The sequence below is a fragment of the Dermacentor variabilis genome, chromosome 1 (assembly GCF_050947875.1).
Source record: "Dermacentor variabilis isolate Ectoservices chromosome 1, ASM5094787v1, whole genome shotgun sequence".
In the NCBI taxonomy this organism is placed as follows: Eukaryota; Metazoa; Arthropoda; class Arachnida; order Ixodida; family Ixodidae; genus Dermacentor; species Dermacentor variabilis.
This window is the reverse complement of record NC_134568.1, coordinates 6975528-6998515: the sequence shown is the minus strand read 5'-3', so window position 1 is coordinate 6998515 and position 22988 is coordinate 6975528. Positions and strand designations below refer to the sequence as shown.

General features: G+C 45.4%; 1 protein-coding gene across 1 annotated transcript in view; it reads left to right on the top strand.

Annotated features, from left to right (window-relative positions):
• Nucleotides 1-19727, top strand: part of LOC142566086 (carboxypeptidase M-like) — a 31915-nt gene extending 12188 nt beyond the window's left edge. Inside the window, exons 3-8 of the mRNA XM_075678600.1 lie at nt 3049-3221; nt 9642-9835; nt 11637-11813; nt 13012-13164; nt 15671-15813; nt 19572-19727. Coding sequence (XP_075534715.1) covers nt 3049-3221; nt 9642-9835; nt 11637-11813; nt 13012-13164; nt 15671-15813; nt 19572-19727 — 996 coding nt within the window. The remainder of the gene's footprint in view (nt 1-3048; nt 3222-9641; nt 9836-11636; nt 11814-13011; nt 13165-15670; nt 15814-19571) is intronic.
• The last annotated feature ends 3261 nt before the right edge of the window (nt 19728-22988 follow it).

The window sequence follows — 22988 nt, the reverse complement described above, 5'->3', positions numbered from 1 at the left end:
CCATGGGAAATTTGGTCAACGGCTGCAGGAACTAGCAACAAGCCTTGCCACCTCATTGTTTCTGTAGGAAAAGTCTAGTCAGCTCGCTCATGAAGAATTCGTCTCGCGTGTCCATCGACATTCGTGTTACGTGCATTTTCTTTGTTTTCTATTATTGCGATGGTAATTATATGGACAATCTAGGCGCATTTCCGCCATCGTCGTCGCCGTGAGGTTCTGTGTAAAGTACAAGGGCTACAACATCGACACCGCGCGCCCTATGCTGTATGTGTGAGCGGAAGCGTACGAGCTTGAGCCGACGATGGTGGCTCAATCTTTCACGCGCAAGGGAGGAAAGCAGGGAGGAAGTACGCCATAGTCTGTCACACGCAAGGTGCCACGCGAAGGGGAAGGAGGGGCGTTCTACACCGGCGGCGGCTGCGTATAGCGCGGCCGCGCGGGCCCTATCTTGAAAGCGATCTGCGACGGGGACAGAGTGCGCCGATTTATGATAGCTTCGTATGCGCTCAGTTCTCGTTGCTTAGTTCACATTGAAGCGAGAGGCAGCACGAAAGGCAGCACGCTCGCTGCTGTTGCCACGCTTTCTCACTCCAGTATTTTGACAGCGGGTATGCGAAGTCATCGAGGGAGAGGCTTTCATGTTTGCTTGTGGATGCGTGGCACCATGCTAGTCAATTTAGTCAGTAAGCAACTCTTTACAAATTTATAGAGCAGATAAACTACTATCCTTATTATTATAGCTGTATACTAATTTGCTATGGCAATTGATGCTTCGCTTGCAGGGCAAAGCTGCGACGTTTTGTTAATTGCGTAGCAAACAAAGCGCGAGCAAAATAGAAGTTTTAGCGGCTGCTATAGCACGCCCAGGAAGGCTGATTTCTCTGATCGCTTATAGCTATAGCAAGTAAACGACAGAAGACAACACAAAATAATTGAGAGACAACTGAAACTTCTCTGGGTGGTCTGCCTTCATGATAGTGTACTGAAAAGTCGGTCAAGCTTACGTACAAGAGTCTTGAAAATACAATGAGCAACCAGTGGCCAAGCATAGGCTGTGTCTGATGACCGCAACGCTGTGTGTAAGCTTAATACACCCCAGGACAATATGCAAACCGCGAACCTAATGTTTTTCTGTAGACGACTGATAACTACTGGAGACACAAGCAGCCATCTCTTGTAGTTTGTAGTTACTAAGACGGCTTGTGGTCATCTCGGTCTCCTTGCTTGTTCATCGCCTTCTCTTGTCCAGCGCAGCTGTTATAAGCCAGAAGCTGTCATATTCCAGAAGCTGCCGCAGCTAGTTTAAGCCTGCAGCACGTCTGATTTAAAATGTAACAGCGTGACTTGGAATGAAGACAGGCAGAATAACCGGCCTGATGCTTCAGTAGCGGCCTTCAATGTTGTCCCAGTCCCAAAAGTAGAACCAGCTAGCCCAACCTTTGACGTTACTGCAGAGAGCCGAGTAAGCAGAGCACATGCAACCGCAAAGCAGTGAGCTTCGCATATAGAACAGCATGCACTTTGCTATAGGGACACTGAAGATGCAATTCAAACTACATGGAGGTCAAGTGCAGGCATTCGATTTCAATATTCCTGTCAGCACTCATGTCTACTATTCTCTACTCTCTTTAGTCTCGCCTTGGCTTCAAGGCACAGCCATGGTCTTTATTCGCAACCTGTCACGGTTAGCCCAGTGGCTACGGCGCCCTCCTGAGCTCGGGGTCACTAGTCCCATCCCGGCCGCAGCGTCCGCATTTCGATGGGGACAAAATGCATGAACTCTCGTGTACGTAAACTTGTTTGCACGTTAAATAACCCCAGGCTGTGAAAATTAGTAGGCGGTCCGCCACCGTGGGCATCCCTCCTAACCAAATCGTGATTATGGCAGGTGGAAACCCAGACGTTAAATTATATTTGGTCTTTCTTAACATTCGGAGCCTTCTTGCAAACCGCACCGGCTTTTTAAATGGAAATTAAAATGACATAGACTTAGTCACTCCTCATGGGGACAGCTACCATTTTCCCCCGTAACAGCCATAATAATAACAACGTTGTAAGATGACAACAAATCGCATACTTTCCGTCAATCTAGAGCACAGTTGGCTAAAAATAGTAAAATAAAGTCCACAAATGGACCTGGACACACTGCATTTTACCTGCGAAGTGCTGGCCTATACTAAACCCGACTACTCTTACATTCACTGAAATGTCGCGTCTTCATGTACGCCACTGAGTGTCACATTATCTTATACTGCTTTCGGGAATGATTACATCTGCTTTATACAACACCCAGCGTTGTGTGGCACTCCTGCAAAAGGCATCACTTGACAACATGACGTTACAGCCTCCTAGATGCCGCAACCTACACAAGTACTATTCCACGTGAAAAATCATGACACTGGGCTTGAGCAGCTAACTAGCGTACTTCTCCCCTGCCAACAGTGCGACATGCAATTTGTATGGGCGCGACGAGACTCTAGAGCATTTATTTTGTCACTGTCCACCCTTTGACGCTCAACAACGTGCTCCACAAGCTAGACTCAGCCTGTTAGATAATAAAGTGCTTTCAGTGGAAAATATCCTGAGACCATGGCTTATGTATTCTTGAATGTAAAAGGCCACAACAGATCTGCGTTTTCCGAAGGCTAGTTGACTGTACTAGCGCTTGTGATAGCGGACATGCATCTGCGAGTGAGCTTGTAATGTCTCACTCTTTATTATTTTTTCTTTCCTCTCTTTCTTTTCTTCACCTTTCCCCATTCCCAAGTGTAGGGTAGCCAATCGGGCACGTCCTTGGTTAACCTCCTTACGTTTTCTACTTCGCTTCTCTCTCTCTCTCTCACACACACACACACTCTCTCTGCAGCTAGCAATTATTCAGCTCATCTTGAAATGGACCTGTCGGAAAGCGATGCTACTCGTAAATAGCCACAGATATTGCGAGCATGTCTTAGGAACCCGATAGAGCTTTAAGCTCCCATCGATGAGGCAGTTTGCGCCTACGGTACTGACAAGGGCAACTGCTTTAATATGCACCCGATTGCGCAGACGGTGGGCCGCCAGCTGATGGTGTACCTGATCTCGCACCTGCTGACTCAGTACAACGTGGACCCGTACGTGCACAACCTGGTGGACAGCACGCGTATTCATATCATGCCCAGCATGAACCCCGATGGATACGAGGTCGCCTACGAGGGCAGCTGCTGGGGCCCCCGAGGACGGTACGTGTCATGAATGTGCAGCGTCTGAGTTTCTTCATGGCCTCCAATCACTAATTACCCACTCTAGCCCACCGTGCGCATTGAGATAGCAGTACTCTGCAAAATGGTGTGTCGATAAGCGTTAACTGGAACATCAACACATTTCGCCACAGATTTTGAAGGCGTATTTCGTGTATCTAGTTCTGAGTACTGAATTACTGGTAAATGAATATTGCTTCATTACAGCTCGGCTTTAGTTCCGCAATTGTTACAGGAGCAGTAATTTGATTATCTACAAAATAGTGAGATTTTCTTAAATAATCAACATCACTCTGCTATTAGTTTTACAAGTTTTAGTGTCCGCCTCTTCAAGTTGCCAAAGTGATAGGACATAATTATGATATCCACCACAAGAGTCTTTCAAGTATTTAGTCCGTTTTATTGCGTACATATATAAGTAACCTGGTACAAAGCGTAACTCGACACTGAACGACTGCGTACTAGGAGAGTAAAATATTTAACTTAAAGGCATGAGCATAAAACGCTTTCGGGGGTGCCACACTGCTTTCCTGTAGCGTTAGCTTCGCGAGCTGTGTCATTGTGCCGACCGACCTCCTGTTCAAATTTCTCGGCAGTAGCTGCATTAACGAGAAACAAAATTGCCCACAGGTGGCCCCAAACTATTGCGCTATGGATGCTTTCACTTAACACGTAAATTAAGTCGCATTGCTGGTGCCATGACAATAAAGCTGCCGTACACAGCGTACGACTTTTTCTCCGCCATTATTACTCCTTGTGCTATTGAGAGTGCCTGCGCATTGTTTTCCCGTTATTAGCCCCCCTCCCCCTCCGGCTCCCACTCGAATGTAGCTAAAGAAAAAAACAATTCTCGATCTTTTACTTTTCTTAATTTAGGTACGAAATAATATATACCAGCGCGCGTCTGAATCTGAAGCATGACGTGTATTCACGCAGCCGTTCGCACGTTTGAGTGGCAAAAGAAACAAGAGCATAAGGATAGCGAGCATGTTTTTGCGGGGGGGGGGGGGGGGGAGGATGTGAGAATTATATGCGAGGCTGTTTGCGTGCAGAAGTGAGTGTTTTTTGAAACTAACTGTGCGAGAAGTAAATAGTAAATAGTGCTTGCGTTCTTTTCTGCTCTAATGACGTTCTTTTATTCGCCTGGCCGATAACGTCCCCCAACGTTGGTCTCCTGCAGTTCTGCAGTATACCCAACGGATGCCTTCTCTTTTGATTAGAGCTGTACAGTTTCACATTGTAGACGGAACTGCAACCACTACATTACCCAACGCCTGCGCTCCCAGGCGAAATTATAAGCTCACGTGTTTCTTAACACGATATATTTTATTTATTTATGCGTTTATTTATTTAGTTGGTTAGCTAAAAATACGCGTTGAACCACTCAGATAAGGGAATTAAATTGGAAGAGGTGGGCGAACCCTCGTATCATTTACCACATAAAACACACAATTTTACAAATATTAGCGTAAAGCCAAACAGCATAGCTTAACAAACACATACATTAAAATATTCATTACAAAGTGTCCGGAGTGACTAAAAACAACCAGCAATGAGGTGAAACTTCAAGGTACATTTGCGCACTATATACACCGAAGAGTAAAAAAAAACAATACCGCAGTTTTTATCGAAAGGCCAAGCATCGTATAGCGAAAGCAAAGTATTAGACAACTGCGCCAAGCAAGGTTCATATCTTTATTGGTAACGTAATTTGCAGTAAACATTTGCTCACTAATCAAATTATCAAGCATGGTGTCACGCACGCGCAGGCAAACATGAACAGATCCTACTCGAGGAGCGCGAACACTCGCTGTCACAATACTGGCGTGATGAAAAGCGCGAACGAAGGGGAGCGAACGCCACTGCTGCCTCTCCCTTCAAAGTCTCCCCAAAAAAAGGAGATTACACGAGACCCGAAGCACCACGCGCGCGCAGGCACAGCGTACATGCCCGCCGCCAGCAGTCGCGGATTGGCCAATCCTAAACACCCATCGCAGAGGGCTCCACGTTATGGCTGCACACGGCTGGGCTAGAAGAAGGGACGCACGCTCACCTTCCCCACGATCGCCTCGCCCGCGATTCACAGCATACGGCGTGCGGGTGACACCTAGGACCTTATCGCGCTTGCTAGATAGAAATGGCGACAATTTGCCTGGAGCGTCCATATGTAATTCGTATCACGATATAAAAAATGCTGGTTGGGATATACTGTAGTATGGGAAACCTACAACCAATACTCTCTATAACAGAATCAACGTAAAACGTGAAATGATAACAAAACATGCCGAATAAGAAAGTGAAATAATTATAAGTAAGAACTCAATTATGCATGCGATGGCAAAGCGCAAAGCGAAACTTTGAAGAATGATTTTGTGAGAGGTTGTATTATAACGTTTCGTTCATTGTAGGCATTAGTTCTTGTAGTTTTGTGACGTCAGGATTAGTGGCCACTTATGGGGGCAGACTATTTCATTAACTTTTATTGTGTGGAATAACTGACACTGCAACGTTCTGACGTGTTCTGCAATAAGCACATTTCATTTTGTAAGGGTGATCTCGGCGTGCGAAAGAAGTTTTGCCATGGAATGTCTGGGTCTCTGGAAGAAATGTTCACGCAGGTATGCGGGGCGATAGAGCTCGTGAAGGCGCAATCTTGCTGTCATGAGAGAGAGAGAGAAACGTTTATTAAACGAAACAGTGTCCCGAGCGAGGCTGGGTGTCACCCTAAGGTGGGAAGGCTCCTTAGTTCAGGAACCATCTGGCTTCGACTGCCCTCTTGGCCCTGGAGACGAGTTGTTGGTTTTTCAGGTCCCCGAGGGTTAGCTTGGCCTCCCACGTTTCGAATAGGTCATTTGCTTCTATTGCTCGTTTTGCGTGCGTTTCTGGTTGCATTTCGCTGCCTTCCTGCCACAGGCATTCCAGGAGCAAGTGTGCCAGAGTGTCGGGTGCGTTGCAAACTGGGCAGAGGTAGCCGTGGAGCGACGGGTAGAGGTGATGCATTGTCGTTCCGTGCGTGTACGTATCACTTTGCAGGCGTCTAAGGATCAGGCTTTATTCTCTGTCGAGTTTAGGGTGCAGTGGAGGGTACACTCGACGCTCGAGCCTGTAATGTTGCAATATGGCCGAATAGTTGGTTGGTACGGCCTCCGCCTCTTCTGTAGCGGGTCCGAGAGCGCGTGGGGAGAGGGGAGCCCGGCTGACATGCTCGCGGGCAGCGGCGTGGGCCGCTTCGTTCCCCTCTAGTCCCTCGTGTCCGGGTACCCACGTTACGCAGGTGTACGGGAGCGGAGTGGTTCGTCTTTTTAGTATCTTGAGCGCATCGGCCGAGATGCGGCCCCTCAAGAAGTTTCTGCAGGCGGCCTGACAGTCGGTGAATATAACCGCTGCGTCCGTGCATGTGGTGGTGGCGAGAGCGATTAGCTACAGCGCTTAGCTACGGCACCGGAGGAAGACGGAACAAGTTTGCAGTGACGTTAGTGTAACGCTGAACACGATTGGAATATGAACCTGACAACGTTTAACGCTAGAACGTTACCTAGTGAGGCGAGTCTAGCAATGCTATTGGAGGAATTAGAGGGCAGTAAATAGGATATAATAGGGCTCAGTGAAGTTAGGAGGCCAAAAGAAGCATATACAGTGCTAAAAAGCGGGCACGTCCTGTGCTACCGGGGCTTAGCGGAGAGACGAGAACTAGGAGTCGGATTCCTGATTAATAAGAATATAGCTGGTAACATACAGGAATTCTATAGCATTAACGAGAGGGTGGAAGTTCTTGTTGTGAAACTTAATAAGAGGTACAAAATGAAGGTTGTACAGGTCTACGCCCCTATATCGAGTCATGATGAACAGGAAGGCGAAAGCTTCTATGAGGACGTGGAATCGGCGATGGGTAAAGCCAAACTAAGTACACTATACTGATGGGCGACTTCAATTCCAAGGTACGCAAAAAGCAGGCTGGGAGACAAGGCAGTGGGGGAATATGGCATAGGCACTAGGAATAGCAGGGAAGAGTTATTAGGAGAGTTTGCAGAACAGAATAATAAGCGGATAATGAATACCTTCTTCCGCAAGCGGGATAGCCGAAAGTGCACGTGGAGGAGCCCGAATGGCGAGACTAGAAATGAAATAGACTTCATACTCTGCGCTAACCCTGGCATCATACTAGATGTGGACTTGCTCAGCAAGGTGCGCTGCAGTGACCATAGAATGGTAAGAACACGAATTAGCCTAGACCTGAGGAGGGAACGGAAGAAACTGGTACATAAGCAGTCCATCAATGAGTTAGCGGGGAGAGCGAAAATAGAGGAATTCCAGATCAAGCTACAGAACAGGTATTCGGCTTTTACTCAGGAAGAGGACCTTAGTGTTGAAACAATCAACGACAATCTTGTGGGCATCATTAAGGACTGTGCAATAGAAGTCGGTGGTGACTCCGTTAGACAGGATACCAGTAAGCTATCGCAGGAGACGAAAGATCTGATCAAGAAACGGCAATGTATGAAAGCCGCTAACCATACAGCTAGAATAGAACTGGCAGAACTTTCCAAGTTAATTAACAAGCGTAAGACAGCTGACATAAGGAAGCTTAATATGCATAGAATTGAATGTGCTCTCAGGAACGCAGGAATCCTAAAAGCAGTGAAGAAGAAAATAGGAATTGGCAAGAATCAGATGTATTCGTTAAGAGACAAAGCCGGCAATATCATTACTAATATGGATGAAATAGTTCAAATGGCTGAGGAGTTCTATAGAGATTTATACAGTACCAGTGGCACCCACGACGAAAATGGAAGACAGAATAGTCTAGAGGAATTCGAAATCCCACAGGTAACGCCGGTAGAAGTAAGGAAAGCCTTGGGAGCTATGCAAATGGGGAAGGGAGCTGGGGAGGATCAGGTAACAGCAGATTTGTTGAAGGATTGTGGGCAGATTGTGCTAGAGAAACTGGCCACTCTGTATACGCAATGCCTCATGACTTCGAGCGTACCGGAATCTTGGAAAAACGCTAACATAATCCTAATCCATAAGAAAGAGGATGCCAAAGACTTGAAAAATTATAGACCGATCAGCTTACTGGCCGTTGCTTACAAAGTATTTACTAAGGTAATTGCAAATAGAATCAGGAACACCTTAAACTTCCGTCAACCAAAGGATCAGGCAGGATTCCGTAAAGGCTACTCAACAATAGACCATATTCACACTATGAATCAGGTGATAGAAAAATGTGCGGAATATAACCAAACTTTATATATAGCTTTCATTGACTACGAGAGAGCGTTTGATTCAGTCGAAAGCTCAGCAGTCATGGAGGCATTGCGGAATCAAGCTGTAGACGAGCCGCGTGTAAAAATACTGAAAAATATCTATAGCGGCTCCACAGCCACCGCAGTCCTCCATTAAGAAAGCAACAAAATCCCCATAAAGAAAGGCGTCAGGCAGGGAGATACGATCTCTCCAATGCTATTCACAGTGTGTTTACAGGAGGTATTCAGAGACCTAGATTGGGAAGAATTGGGGATAAGGATTAATGGAGAATACCTTAGTAACTTGCGATTCGCTGATGATATTGCCTTGCTTAGTAACTCAGGGGACCAACTGCGATGCATGCTCACTGACCTGGAGAGGCAAAGGCGAAGGGTGGGTCTAAAAACTAATCTGCAGAAAGCTAAAGTAATGTTTAACAGTCTCGGAAGAGAACAGCAGTTTACGATAGGCAGTGAGGCACTGGAAGTGATAAGGGAATTCATCTACTTAGGACAGGTAGTGACTGCGGATCCGGATCATGAGACTGAAATAATCAAAGAATACGAATGGGCTGGGGTGCGTTTGGCAGGCATTCTCAGATCATGAACAGCAGGTTGCCATTATCCCTCAAGAGAATAGTTTATAACAGCTGTGTCTTACCAGTACTCACGTACGGGGCTGAAACCTGGAGCTTACGAAAAGGGTTCTACTTAAATTGAGGACAACGCAACGAGCTATGGAAAGAAGAATGATAGATGTAACGTTAAGAGATAAGAAAAGAGCAGATTGGGTAAGGGAACAAACGCGAGTTAATGATATCTTAGTTGAAATCAACAAAAAGAAATGGGGGGGGGGACATGGGCAGGACACGTGATGAGGAGGGAAGAAAACCGATGGTCATTAAGAGTTACGGAATGGATTCCAAGGGAAAGGAAGCGTAGCAGAGGGCGGCAGAAAGTTAGGTGGGCGGATGAGATTAAGGAGTTTGCAGGGACAACATGGGCACAATTAGTACATGATCGGGGTAGTTGGAGAAGTATGGGAGAGGCCTTTGCCCTGCAGTGGGCGTAACCAGGCTGATGATGATGATGATGATGATGACGATGATGATGATGAACACGACTGAGCCAATCTGACTGTGTTTTTACGAATTCGCAGGCATAACGCTCGTGACGTGGACCTGAACCGCAACTTTCCGACCCGCTACAACACGCAGATGGAGGAAGAGCAGCCCGAGACAGCGGCAGTTCGACGCTGGTCGCGGCAGATCCCCTTCGTGCTCGCCGCCAACCTTCACGGTGGCTCGCTGGTTGTAAACTACCCTTTCGACTACGCCAATCCCCTTATGCAGGGTAGGTAGTACGCGCGGTGCATTTACAAGCGCCACGTAATGTGCTATTCACAAGCACCTTTCGGCTACCAAGATTGGCGTGACATCATGTGTCGATGAGGGTTGCGTCACTGCCTTTTCGAATGCGTATTCTATATGAGAAGGCAGTAGTAAAAAGTATTACCGATGAATATTACGCTAAGTTTGATTAGTAAATTACGCAACCTTCAATAGCAACTCGGCCTGTCTTAACGGGATAAAAAAAAGGTAAGATATGCAAAAGAATATTAAGAAAAACAAAAATGGCTAGCAATGCTGTCGTGAAATTACGGACCTGCTCGCCTTGACGGCATTGATTTTAACAGCGTCCACTTTGAGGTAGGTAATTGTTCATCTGTAAAGGAATACATTGAATTCCAAAGCAACTAAATGCTAAGTTTAGGAGGTTTCGAGAAATTTTTTCGGTTCCAGAAAGACCAAAACTTGAGAAAGTATGCTTACTCATTCGTATAGCATCACACTGACCTACCGGCGCTGCGAATCGGCCGCAACATTTACGTAAGTTCAAATTTTTTGAAGAACAGGATTTATTATAGTAAATAAATAGAAATCCATTATGAAATTAGTAGAGTTAGTGCATTCAAAGAAACGCTGAAAGAATATCCCGTCCATGTAGACGTTGTGACAGTGCAAGGGCGGCTGACCTATGATCGCTGATTGTATAATGCACCCAAATTCTGACGCTACATTTGTTTTAATCAATCTAAATCGCAACAAAGCTCACTGGCTTCCTTTTTTCTATTTTGCATAAGAGGTACATGAACTGGATAAGCGTGACCCGCTTCCGTGCCCACCAATCGAAAAATAAATTTTAATTATTACGCTAAGATGATGAGTGGAACCAACTGTGCTGTATAGGTTTGCTGCCCCTGCTCTTATGGTTTCTACACTTCTAGTTCCATTTTGTTGGTCACTTAACGTCAGTTGCAGCCACAGTGCTTATATCGTCTGTTTCTGTATTCTGTATACAGTATTACATAACTAGTAAATTATTGTCCAGTCCTTTTGAACCCCTATGAGTGAGAAAATCAGGAGTCTTCATCAAAATACCAAGATGATTTGTCGGCGCTCACTTACAGCACACTCCTTCTTTCCATATTATTCATGACGTCCACGCAGGTCGCAAGCAGCAGCGTCACGCTGCTTGCATAGGATGCATTCTGCAGCACAAAGTTGAGGATCGGTATAAACGGAGATCTGTTTCCGCCCTCCTCTATTTCGACCACATAAATCCAAGTACGCGAGCGTTTCCGCATTTCGCTCGCACATCTATGCGGACACCGGGGCCAGTAATCTAACCCACGACTTCGAACCCTACCCCCTATTATCGCAGTAACGTAGGCGCCGCCACATATATGTGACAACACTTATTGGAAATTTCTTCACGGTCGCCCTAACTTATAGGGGTCACCGAGCTCCCTTCGTTCGTTTGAGGCCTCATTATGTGGCGTGCACGGGTACTTGTCCCGAGTCGCACGCTTGCATGTTAAAGTTATCTCTGCTCAAATTAGACCAGATCAAGTGTTGGGAGCTTAACCTGCAGCTATACGGTAAGCAACGTGAACGCACAGCCCGCCATTAACAAGCGCGGTTAGTTGCACCGTCGACACAACAAATGCATTACAAACCATACGAGTTGACATTCAGGCCGAAATACTACACGCACGATTGAACCGCATTTTTCTCCTGTTCTGCAACTACTCATGCTGTATGCGTAATCATTTGACAACATCGTAACGTCCCTCTCTCTCTCTCTCTCTCAGGCTTTGAAAAGGATCGCCAGCCATCTCTGACGCCAGACGACGACGTGTTCCGGCACATCTCCGGCGTCTACTCATTCAATCACGCCAACATGCACCTAGGCGTAGCATGTTCCCCACACGGACGGTCGGTCATTCCCAATGGCACAACGAACGGGGCTGCCTGGTATGCCTTCTCAGGTACGCAATGTGCGCAGGGGGCACAGCGGGCTAGTCGGTGCTCAGTAACCACTGCCTTACCGCGGCAGAGACATAGACTGCGCGAAGCAGCAGCAAGAGTGCTAATGCAGAGCACGCACAGTGTTAACTTTGCTTATACCTACTCAAGCACAGTGCGCGTGTTTCTGCTGCACGGGGTGGCTGAGGGCTGCGACAGAACAGAACTACGACCAATCTGACTCACCTGTGAATTATTTAATGTTCAGACTTTCGAGTTGTGCGTGCTATTCTTCATTCCTGCTTTTAACGAAGGAGGAAGAGTTGTCGGATACGTATGAAGACAAGGCCCGCGAGGAAGTACACGATTTCAAAGGGGCGGTGAACAAAGGGGGGTGACGGGTGGAAGAAAAGGATGAAGGGACGGAGGCGAATATAGTTGTCGAAGGGGCATTGCATGTTGTAAGGCGCCTCTCCGAGGCAACCGTTCCTTTTAGTAATATAGCAACCATCACAAATAAGTTCCAGCCAAGCACATGGAACGGCCGTGATGGATGTTCATCGATATACCATTGTGCAGAGTCATACCAATTTTAATTACAAGATCGCGAGCCACCTGCAAAGCATTCACATCTTGGATTGAGCGTGAAGCAGAAAAGTACGTGAGGAACACAACACGATGCGAGAGTTTACTTATAGCTTAGGAGTTGTTTTGTATAAGCGATAAGTGGCACTAAGTAGGAAAAAATGGTAATTCACTGTTTATATATAAATAGGCCAACCAAGCTAACGTTATCCAAGCGGTTCAACCTAAAAGAAAAAGATTTAAATAACATGATGCAAGATACGATCGTGAGAGCTGCGTTGTTCAGTCGTTACAGCTTTGTGGAGTGGACACGGTGGGATCTATTAATTTCTCTTGCACCGTCTTTTTCAAATTTTCTTTTTCTTTGAACATCTTGGCTAACGTTAGCTGGGAGACACAGTATATATTTGCACTTTTAGACCAGTTGGCAGATGTGTGCGGCTATGCCATGATTGAGCTCATACGTACAAACCGAGAGCTTTAGCTATGACGGAAACACGTTACCGTTTGCGGAATACCGTGTAACCGGAGACGTGTATGGCAGCTATAACGCTGGCCGTGAAATCTTCTGACGCAGAGTTGCAATAGTGGTCACGTGTTAGTAAAAAAAAAAAAGCTATGGTTGATGTCACCCAGGCGGCATGGCGGACTACAACTACATATATGAAGGCTGCATGGACGCTACGCTGGAGGTGTCCTGCTGCAAGTTCCCACGCCGCCATGAACTCGCCCGCTTCTGGCAGGAGAACAGGCTATCCCTGCTCGCCTATTTGGGTGAAGTTCACAAAGGCGAGTTATTCTACTTTATCTGTTACTTTTATGTTTGGCGCTCGTATGGCCCTTGCCAGAGAGTGACGGTGAGAGAGAGGGAGAAAGAAAGCGCGGATAAGAGAAATTCGGTAAACTCGGCCGGAGAAGCCTTGCGCAAGTACGCGACTAAGGGGATCGAGATGGACATGAAAGAGGAAAGAAAAAGAATGAAGCAAAAGGTAATAGAGCACGGATATGTGGGAACACCTTATCACAAAGAGAGAGTAAGCGCCAGGCGCCAACTGCTGACAACTGGGACTGGACATTTACATTTTTTTTTTGCGGTAGGCTGCATACATGTGCTTTGTAGGTGTTATGGAAAATGCATCCCTAGCGCTATAGAATGACACATGCTGGCGCTCTTGAACATGAACGCGACGAAGAGTGAACTCTTGTTCTGACCCGATTAACCAACGGTACTGCAAGCGAAATTGTTGCGACGATTTCCAAAATTCAGCCTAAGTTTACTTGTTCCGGCATACAGTAGCGCTGACCGAAAGCGACCGGTTACCACAGATAATTGAAAATACTGGTTAGGGTGGCAATATAAGCATCTGTGACCAACGTTTTTAGATCAAGAACGTTGGCTCCGACGTGCCGTTGAAGAGTTGGAGCTCCCGGCTCCAACCGCTTCTCCGCCCAACTCTAAAGCCTACTTACAATCTCTGTATGTTCTTTAGGAAGGGTACTACAGCATAAGCGTCAAGAAGGAACTTCGGCATAATGAAAACAAGCTCAATGCCGCACTTAAAAGAGAAAGGGCAGTAAACTGCATCTTCCTTTTTTTTCTTTATTTTTGTCTCCGTAGAAATTAAGACGGTTCGGGAAATGAGGAAAAAAAAACGGCAGAAGTTACCCAAAAGATACCTAACACCTCGCCCACTCCCTTGCCCAGGCAATCTACTTTCTCTCAAGAGTTTATGGTTTAATCATTGTTAAGGCACACCCCATATTTTTAATACCGCTCTCATATTAACTCAGATCTAAAATGGATACATACATTAAAATATTTCATTCACAGACATAAACGGTAAGCAGCATATCAGTGACTTTTTTACGATAAATGCTATGTGGCAGTGAACACACCTACGCAGCCTATCAAAACTTGAAGTATTATTATTATTATTATTATTATTATTATTATTATTATTATTATTATTATTATTATTATTATTATTATTTGGTACTTAGGAGATGTTGTCGCCTTTATTTGGCGCCGGCCCCTCCTTTTCCCATAGCAATTTAAAAAAACATAATTAAATTAAATACATTAAAGTGTTACCAATATATCGCACAGCACTTTTCACATCGTGCAACTTATATACATACGAGCGGGTATTCGCAAAAGCGTTCCTGCACTAAAGCTGTTCTCTAAGAGCAGATGCAAGCCAATCGTAATACTGGACACCTTATCAGTGAAGGCAGTCAGGCACCAGCAAAAAGCACTTACTAACGAAAATATTTCTGAATTCAGCTCGTGGACGTCTGCTTCCCTTCTCAAATGTAATATTTATTGAATAATTAGTTATGGGTCATTCGTTATATAATTTTAGCACTTGATTTACTTCTTCGACGTAATTCTCTCAAGTCTCAAAATATTTACTGGGTTTATTACTAAAACGTTTCGCACGTGGCCGCATAACGGCGCAATATTATTATGCCAATCTCATTTAGCCGTACCTATATAACTACAATATTCATTGCATTCCTGGCGACATACTTCTCCTCACGACTCAAGAAGGATGGCAATGACACCGTTTAACTAGGAACGTATCGCTATCTCTCATTGGCTATACTGCATTTGGCAGCTACGGACAATATTACGGCTACGGGGCTACGGGAGTGTTTGGGTGCACGGTAATAAATTGCAGGCTGGGACGCAATTCGGAGCCCTCTACTGTGCCGGCCTGTTTTTATGCGACGTTAAACCTCACAGTTTAACTTAATTATAACTGTGAGTATATGGTAGCGCAAGAACTGTGGCCGAAACATACAAAAAGCAGAGATGGACAAACGCAGTTCTGTGTTACCGAATGTTGCATGCACTCGTATTTTGTGCTACCACATTAAATTAATTGAATTATGGGGTTTTACGTGCCAAAACCACTTTCTGATTATGAGGCATGCCGTAGTAGGCGACTCCGGAAATTTGGACCACCTGGGGTTCTTTGGCGTGCACCTAAATCGAAGTACACGGGTGCTTTCGAATTTGGCCCCCCATACAAAATACAGCCGCAATCGCCGGCATTGGATCCCGCGACCTGGTGCTTAGCAGCCTAACATCATAACCACTAAGGCACCACTGCGGGTACTACCATATACCTGGTTAGAAAGTCACACCAAACAGCGTAACAGTAAGTCCTACTTTGACAACGATATTGCTTGTGTATCTTGAATATTCTGTCCATGTAACAACGTTGGTGACGTTGACCATCTCAATTATTATTTGGTCACCACGCTTTATTATTTTCATTTGACTCAGCAGGAGTACGGGGCATCATCCAGGATGACCAGGGCGTTCCCGTCGCCAACGCGTCTCTACGGATCTCAAACCGCAGAATTAACTTCAAGACATCGGCCAGAGGGGAATACTGGAGGATACTCCGGCCCGGCCGCTACACACTAGAGGTGCGCTCTTTCGATAAAAGGCATCGATAACTTTTATTTAGTCTTGAAACAACTTTAACAGCATCGAATTGAACAAAATAAGAAATGAAGGGGAAACATCTCGTTTTACCTCCGTATCTTCTGGATGTTCTGATACACCATCGAAACCGAATAACACAAATCCTGCTTGTAAGCCTAACCCCAAGGCATGTGGATATTCGGTTTTACACATCGTGATCAGTACCGCGAAATTCTTTCGTAGCGCACTAATTTGAAGTTGATGGATGCTTCTCGTTTTCTTTCACTGCGCAAATTTTATTGTACTTTCCTTTGTTCCTCACGGATTATACAATATTCCACACCATTTACTACTTCAACAATACACGTGCGCACACATGCAGGCAGACACATGCTATATATATATATATATATATATATATATATATATATATAATATCATCATCAGCCTGGCTACGCCCGCTGAAGGGCAAAGGCCTCTCCCATACTTCGCCAACTACCCCGGTCATGTATTAATTGTGGCCATGTTGTCCCTGCAAACTTCTTAATCTCATCCACCCACATAACTTTCTGCCGCCCCCTGCTACGCTTCCCTTCCCTGGGAATCCAGACCGTAACCCTTAATGACCATCGGTTACCATCCCTTCTCATTACATGCCCTGCCCATGCCCACTTATTTTTCTTGATTTCAACTAAGATGTCATTAACTCGCGTTTGTTCACTCATCCAATCTGCTCTTTTTCCAATCTGCTCACTCATCCAATCTGCTTTTTTTTAACGCGATAGCGTTAAGGAGCTCTTGTCGCAGAAAAGCCGGTGGCGCCGGTGTCGGCGTCGGCGTCCGCGGCGTTGGCCGTGAGCGATAAATCACGGCAGGCACTTCATAAATAAAAAGCAACTTCCAAGATGGGCTGGGTGGGAATCGAACCAGGGTCTCCGGAGTGTGAGACGGAGACGTTACCACTAAGCCACGAGTTCGATGCTTCAAAGCGGTACAAAAGCGCCTCTAGTGAACGCGGTGTTACCTTAGAAACGAGCTGTTTCTAAGGCTCAGGCGTGCGTCGCTTGCTCAGGCGCACATTTCGTTGTCGCGCCGAACGCTGCGTTGCTCGACACTGACCGCGTCCGATGCGGGGCGCGTAGTCGCTGCGCCGTAGCCCAATACCCCTTGGCGGGTCGACGGGAACGCTGTCACGTTCCACTCTTGAAGGCGAAGCTTAAACGTCCTCCAATTTTTCCTATCCCTTAACGTTACACCCATCATTCTTCTTTCCATAGCTCGTCGCGTCGTCCTCAATTTAAGTTGAATCCTTTCCGTAAGCCTCCAGGTTTCTGCCCCGTATGTGAGGAGTGGTAAGACACAGCTGTTATGCACTTTTCTCTTGGGGGATAATGGCATCTTGCTGTTCATGATCTGAGAATGCCTGACAAACGCACCCCAGCCCATTCTTCTTCTGATTATTTGAGTTTCATGATCCGCATCCGCGTTCACTACCGGCCCTAAGTAGATGTATTCCCACCCCACTTCCAGTGCCTTGCTACCTATCGTAAACTGCTGTTCTCTTCCGAGACTGTTAAAGATGCTCTGCAGATTAATTTTTAGAGCCATCCTTCAGCTTTGCCTCTCCAGGTTAGTGAGCATGCATTGCAATTGGTCCCCTGAGTTACTGAGCAAGGCAATATCATCAGCGAATCGCAAGTTACTGAGCTATTCTCCATGAACTCTTATCCCCAATTCTTCCCAATCCAGGTCTCTGAATACGTCCTGTAAACGCGCTGTGAATAGCATTGGGAAAATCGTATCTCCCTGCCTGACGCCTTCCTTTATTGTGATTTTGTTGCTTTCTTTATGGAGGACTACGGTGGCTTTGGAGGCGCCATAGATATCTTTGAGTATTTTTACATACGGCTAGTCTACACCCTGATTCCGTAATGCCTCCGTGACTGCTGAGGTTTCGACTGAATCAAACGCTCCCTCGTAATCAATGAAAGCTATATATAAGGCTCATGGCTATATTGCGCTTAGTTTTACACTTGCGATATTACCTGAAGGATAGGACGTGGACGTACGTAACGCACGTCCTGTACTTCATTTATTATCGTCAGTGTAAAACTAAGAGCAATATAACCATGAACGTTCACCAAATAGCCTGCTTCATTGCTTTAGTATATATAAGGGTTGGTTATATTCCGCACATTTCTCTGTCACCTTATTGACAGTTTGAATATGGTCTATTGTTGAGTTGCCTTTGCGGAATGCTGCCTGGTCCTTTGATTGACAGAAGTCCAAGGTGTTCCTGATTCTATTTGCGAATACCTTAGTAAATACTTTGTAGGCAATGGACAGTAAATTGATCGGTCTGTAATTTTTCAAGTCTTTGGCGTCGCCTTTCTTATGGACTGGGATTATGTTGACGTTCTTTCAAGATTCCGGTACGCTCGAGGTTAGGAGGCATTGCGTATACAGAGTGGCCAGTTTTTCCAGAACAATCTGCCCACCTTCCTTCTACAAATCTGCTGTTACCTGATCTTCCCCAGCTGCCTTCCCCCTTTGCATAGCTCCCCAGGCTTTCTTTACTTCTTCCGGCATACTTGTGGGATTTCAAATTCCTCTAGAATATTCTCTCTTTCATTATGGTCGTGGGTGCCACTGGTACGGTATAAATCTTTATAGAACTCCTCAGCCACTTGAACAATCTCATCCATATTAGTAATGATATTGCCGGCTTTGTCTCTTAACGCATACATCTGATTCTTGCCTATTCCTAGTTTCTTCTTCACTGCTTTTAGGCTTCCTCCATTCCTGAGAGCATGTTCAATTCTATCCATATTATACTTCCTTATGTCAGCTGGCTTACGCTTGTTGATTAACTTGGAAAGTTCTGCCAGTTCTATTCTAGCTGTAGGGTTAGAGGCTTTCATACATTGGCGTGTCTTGATCAAATCTTTCGTCTCCTGCGATAGCTTACTGGTATCCTGTCTAACGGAGTTACCACCAACTTCTATTGCACACTCCTTAATGATGTCCATAAGATTGTCGTTCATTGCTTCAACACTAAGGTCCTCGTCCTGAGTTAAAGTTCAATATCTGTTCCGTAGTTTAGTCCGGAATTCCTCTATTTTCCCTCTTACCGCTAACGCATTGATTGGCTTCTTATCTACCAGTTTCTTCCCTTCCCTTCTCAAGTCTAGGATAATTCGAGTTCTTACCATCCTATGGTCACTGCAGCGCACCTTGCTGAGCAAGTCCACATCTTGTATGATGCCAGGGTTAGCGCAGAGTATGAAGTCTATTTGATTTCTAGTCTCGCCATTCGGTCTCCTCCACGTCCACATTGGGCTATCCCGCTTGCGGAAAAGGTATTCATTATCGGCATAGTATTCCTTTCTGCAAACTCTACTAATAACGATCTCCTGCTATTCCTAGGGCCTATGCCATATTCCCCCACTAGCATTGAAGTCGCCCATCGGTGTAATGTAGTTTGTTTTGACTTTACCCATCGCCGGTTCCACGTCCTCATAGAAGCTCTCGACTTCCTGTATATATATATATATATGAAAGGCAGCAGGGGAGCTTTGGGTTCCTATACGGATCTGTGCTGCACTCAAATATAAGCGGCAACGTTTTCTTTCAAGCCGCAATTTTTCTTTAGCACGACTCTATCCGTAGTAATGATTATATTTGTAATTGCAGAAATGTTTCTTAAATAGGCGATGAAGTTCTCATTCACTTTCCCACTGATTTATTGCTCCTGTTTCAGGTCTCCGCACCTGGGTTGCCGAAGATTGAGGAGAACTTCACCGTGCTTGAGGAACAAGTTACCTTACTCAACGTGACACTGAAGTCGCAACATAGGCAAGCAGGGAATACTCAACACACACAGCGTGACCCACAACAGAAGAGGACTATAGGTTAAAATAATCAATCTGTAATATAAACTTTTGACACAATGTTTCAAGAAGCATTTACGTCTAATGGCACACTCCGCGGTAGTTGTACGGCCGTGGCCACCTGCAGTAGATTAAGTACCTTAGTACGAGGACGCGGGCTGATATTCCACTCACTGTGGCCGAATCGCAATTTGTATTGAATTAAAAAAAATGCACGAAAACTACCGAAGATGATGGTCAGTGTAAGCGAATATGCGCGCGGCTAATAAAAGCTATTCGCGTTTCAGAAGCAATGCGGAACTGGTTATCGCAGCGAGGGTAACTATTCTCTATTTCACAAGTCGTTTGCAGAAATGCGGAAACTGCGAGTCTGCTTAGCCAATAGTAAGGCAGAATGCCCCTCGAGATGTACCTGGGTCCGCCTTTTTTTCGGTTTCACGTAGCGCAAGCCATCGAGCACTGCGCGTCGCGCCACCGCGTCTCCAGCCAACGCGCAATTGTAATTTGTCGTGAGAGATAATTCGCTGCATGAGGCTTTGATGTACGTATGTACTGTCGATGGATTGTAGCCGTCCATTCGGCCAAGATAGATAGGGAGGGGGGACGCAGGTGCCCCCCCCCTTTTTTTTTACTTTGATACGCCAGTGATTAATACTTCTTTGAGGTAGATGATCTATCTGTAGCATGTGTTAAATGATAATCACTGGGTGCACTCTGTGTTACCTGGATGGGCACTCGAGGGAGTACACAGCTAGGTAACATAGAGTGCACACACAGGTAACATCCTGTTGGTAACATGGGTAACATAGTGCTCATATTTCTGTGATAATAATAATTACAACTAGAAGCCATAATGTTCACTTTCTTGTAGTGAAAAGGTGATGTCATGAAGGGTACAAGGCACAAAATTTTACAAATTGTAGAAGCCACAATGCTCTCACTGCCAGAAGTGCTAGTGCCTGTGTGGTAAAAGTCGCACACTGCACTGTGCTAGCAGCGAAATAAGTTATTCTCTTGTGCCAGCAAACACACTACAAACTTGCAATCATCTCCAATGGCAAAAGCCCTAATGTCTACACTTTTGCATAAGCCAGATATATAAATTAAGTAGGTTATTTCACAAACTACAGGCGAAACGGATCATCAAAGCAATCTCCTGCGATGAACATGAAAGACACCTGCTATGGGAACCGTCTTAAACATTCAATCAACTATATTTGATAGCCTAGCTGGCACAGAACTTTCATGAAATTCTTGCATATTTAGGTTCTACTTGCATATTTAGGTTTTACTTCAGATTTTTGCGTGTGACTTGCTACTGGAGAATAGCAGGTTGAAAAAGTATTAAATGCTTTATATATTAAGAGAATCCATGGCATAAGGCACTATACACCATCCTATTTCATGGCATGCTCAATTTTCCGCACAATATAGCCACAATTAATGCCGGTTGGTACATGTCTAGTGTGAGGGGGGGCAAGCAGTGCCTCTTCTTTGAATCTGCCAGTGACTAACACACATTACAGATAGATATAACTGTATTATTTGCAAAAGATGCTCATTTGTGCACATCCTGTTACCTACATGTGCACTCAAGTGCACATGTAGGTAACATAGAGCGCACCATATAGATTAATGCTCTGTGTTACCTAAGTGTGCACTGAAGTGCACACCTAGGTAACATCCCGCCTTAAACACAAAGGACACATCCTACAAAATTTATAGTAAGGGTTGTTTTCTGGGGGCAAATGAAAGGACAAGTAAAGATTTATTACTTAGAATGACTTTGCTGAGTGTATCAATGGCTGTCACACAGTACAGCTAGATCTGCCTGTATTATATATGCAGACAGTTGTTGTGTGCACTCTGTGTCAACTATATGTACACTCAAGTGTACACTCAGGTAACACACAGTGCACATCCAGTTATCATCCTGCGGTAAACATAAAGGACACATCCTCGAGGCATAATAACCCTATTGCCAAAACCACCGTCTTCCATTGTGAAACCAGCGCGTTTTTAGGCACTGGGTCGCACTGGGTACGCTGGCGCTCGCTGGGACTCACTGGGACACCAGTGAGAACGCAGGATAAGAGCTGGGTCACACTGGAAAAGGCGCTGTTTCCACTGCCATGACGATGGGACGCACTGGTTTGGGCTGTATACACAGGCGCTGGTTCTCGCTACACTGCGCTGGTTCGCACTGGAAACTGCGCTGGTTGTGTTAGAGCCGCACTGGTTACAGTACGCAAGGACGAGCGCTGCTGAATATTAAATGCTTTATACAATTTCAACGCTTGATACTAGTCTCTTGTCCTAAATAACACTATATCTTGGGGTCATAAAACCCTATTTCGTGTCGCAGCTTGGAATAAAGGTGCGTGAGCTGCCCTGTTTATTCATGGACATTTGACAGTGAAGATCACTTTCGTTTTTTTTTTCTTTTTCATTTTCCCTTTTGACTTGGCGGATAGCTAAATTATTGAACGAAACCACGCAAACGCAGAGAACGCCACATGTTTTAGTAGTTCGCACGTAACATATGACTGGGAGTTGTCGGCGTTGTCGTAGTGTTGTGGAATGGAAATGAAATGCAGAAGTCGTTCAGACGCGCGCGAACGGACCCCGAGTTCGTAGCCTATCGCTGACTGATATTATTGCACCGACAACAAAGCTCAGGTGATTAGTGCGCTTCCACTTTCCTTATTGTACTAAAGAAAGTTATGAGGTTCAAATACACACATTTTAGCTTTCGCCAGCTACCCGCGCCGAGATGGGTCCCCACCGAAGCTTAGGCATAGCGTATCCACCGAGTCCGTCTTCACGCTATCGGAGCGTCTAGGCTCAGGAATCAAGAAGTCTAACAAGGATAAATCACTCTATATTTCAGCTTTCGCGTCGGTTTTCTTAAATAAACAATATTTTTAATGTCTACAGTGCCAGCACAAGAAGCGATGACCGCCGATGTGACGCGTCATAAACACAGGTATATGTGCTATCGCCGAAGGCTCCCTGCACTAGTCTGCGCTTCTCTGACGAAGATATATGACGAGACACGCGTGTTGACTGAAAGGCATCACTGAACTAAGAAAATGTTGCATGTCCATCGCGTGAAGGAAAAGAAACGGCTATCGAAATCGGCAGTAACAGCCCATACAGCGTCCCGGGTCCGCGGTTCATTTAGGACTTTTTTCGAAGTGAAGATACCAATCGCAAGTGAACATAGATGTTGTGGCACTTCCAAGCATGCTACTGAATACGGACAGCAAATTTTTCTTTGTAGTACA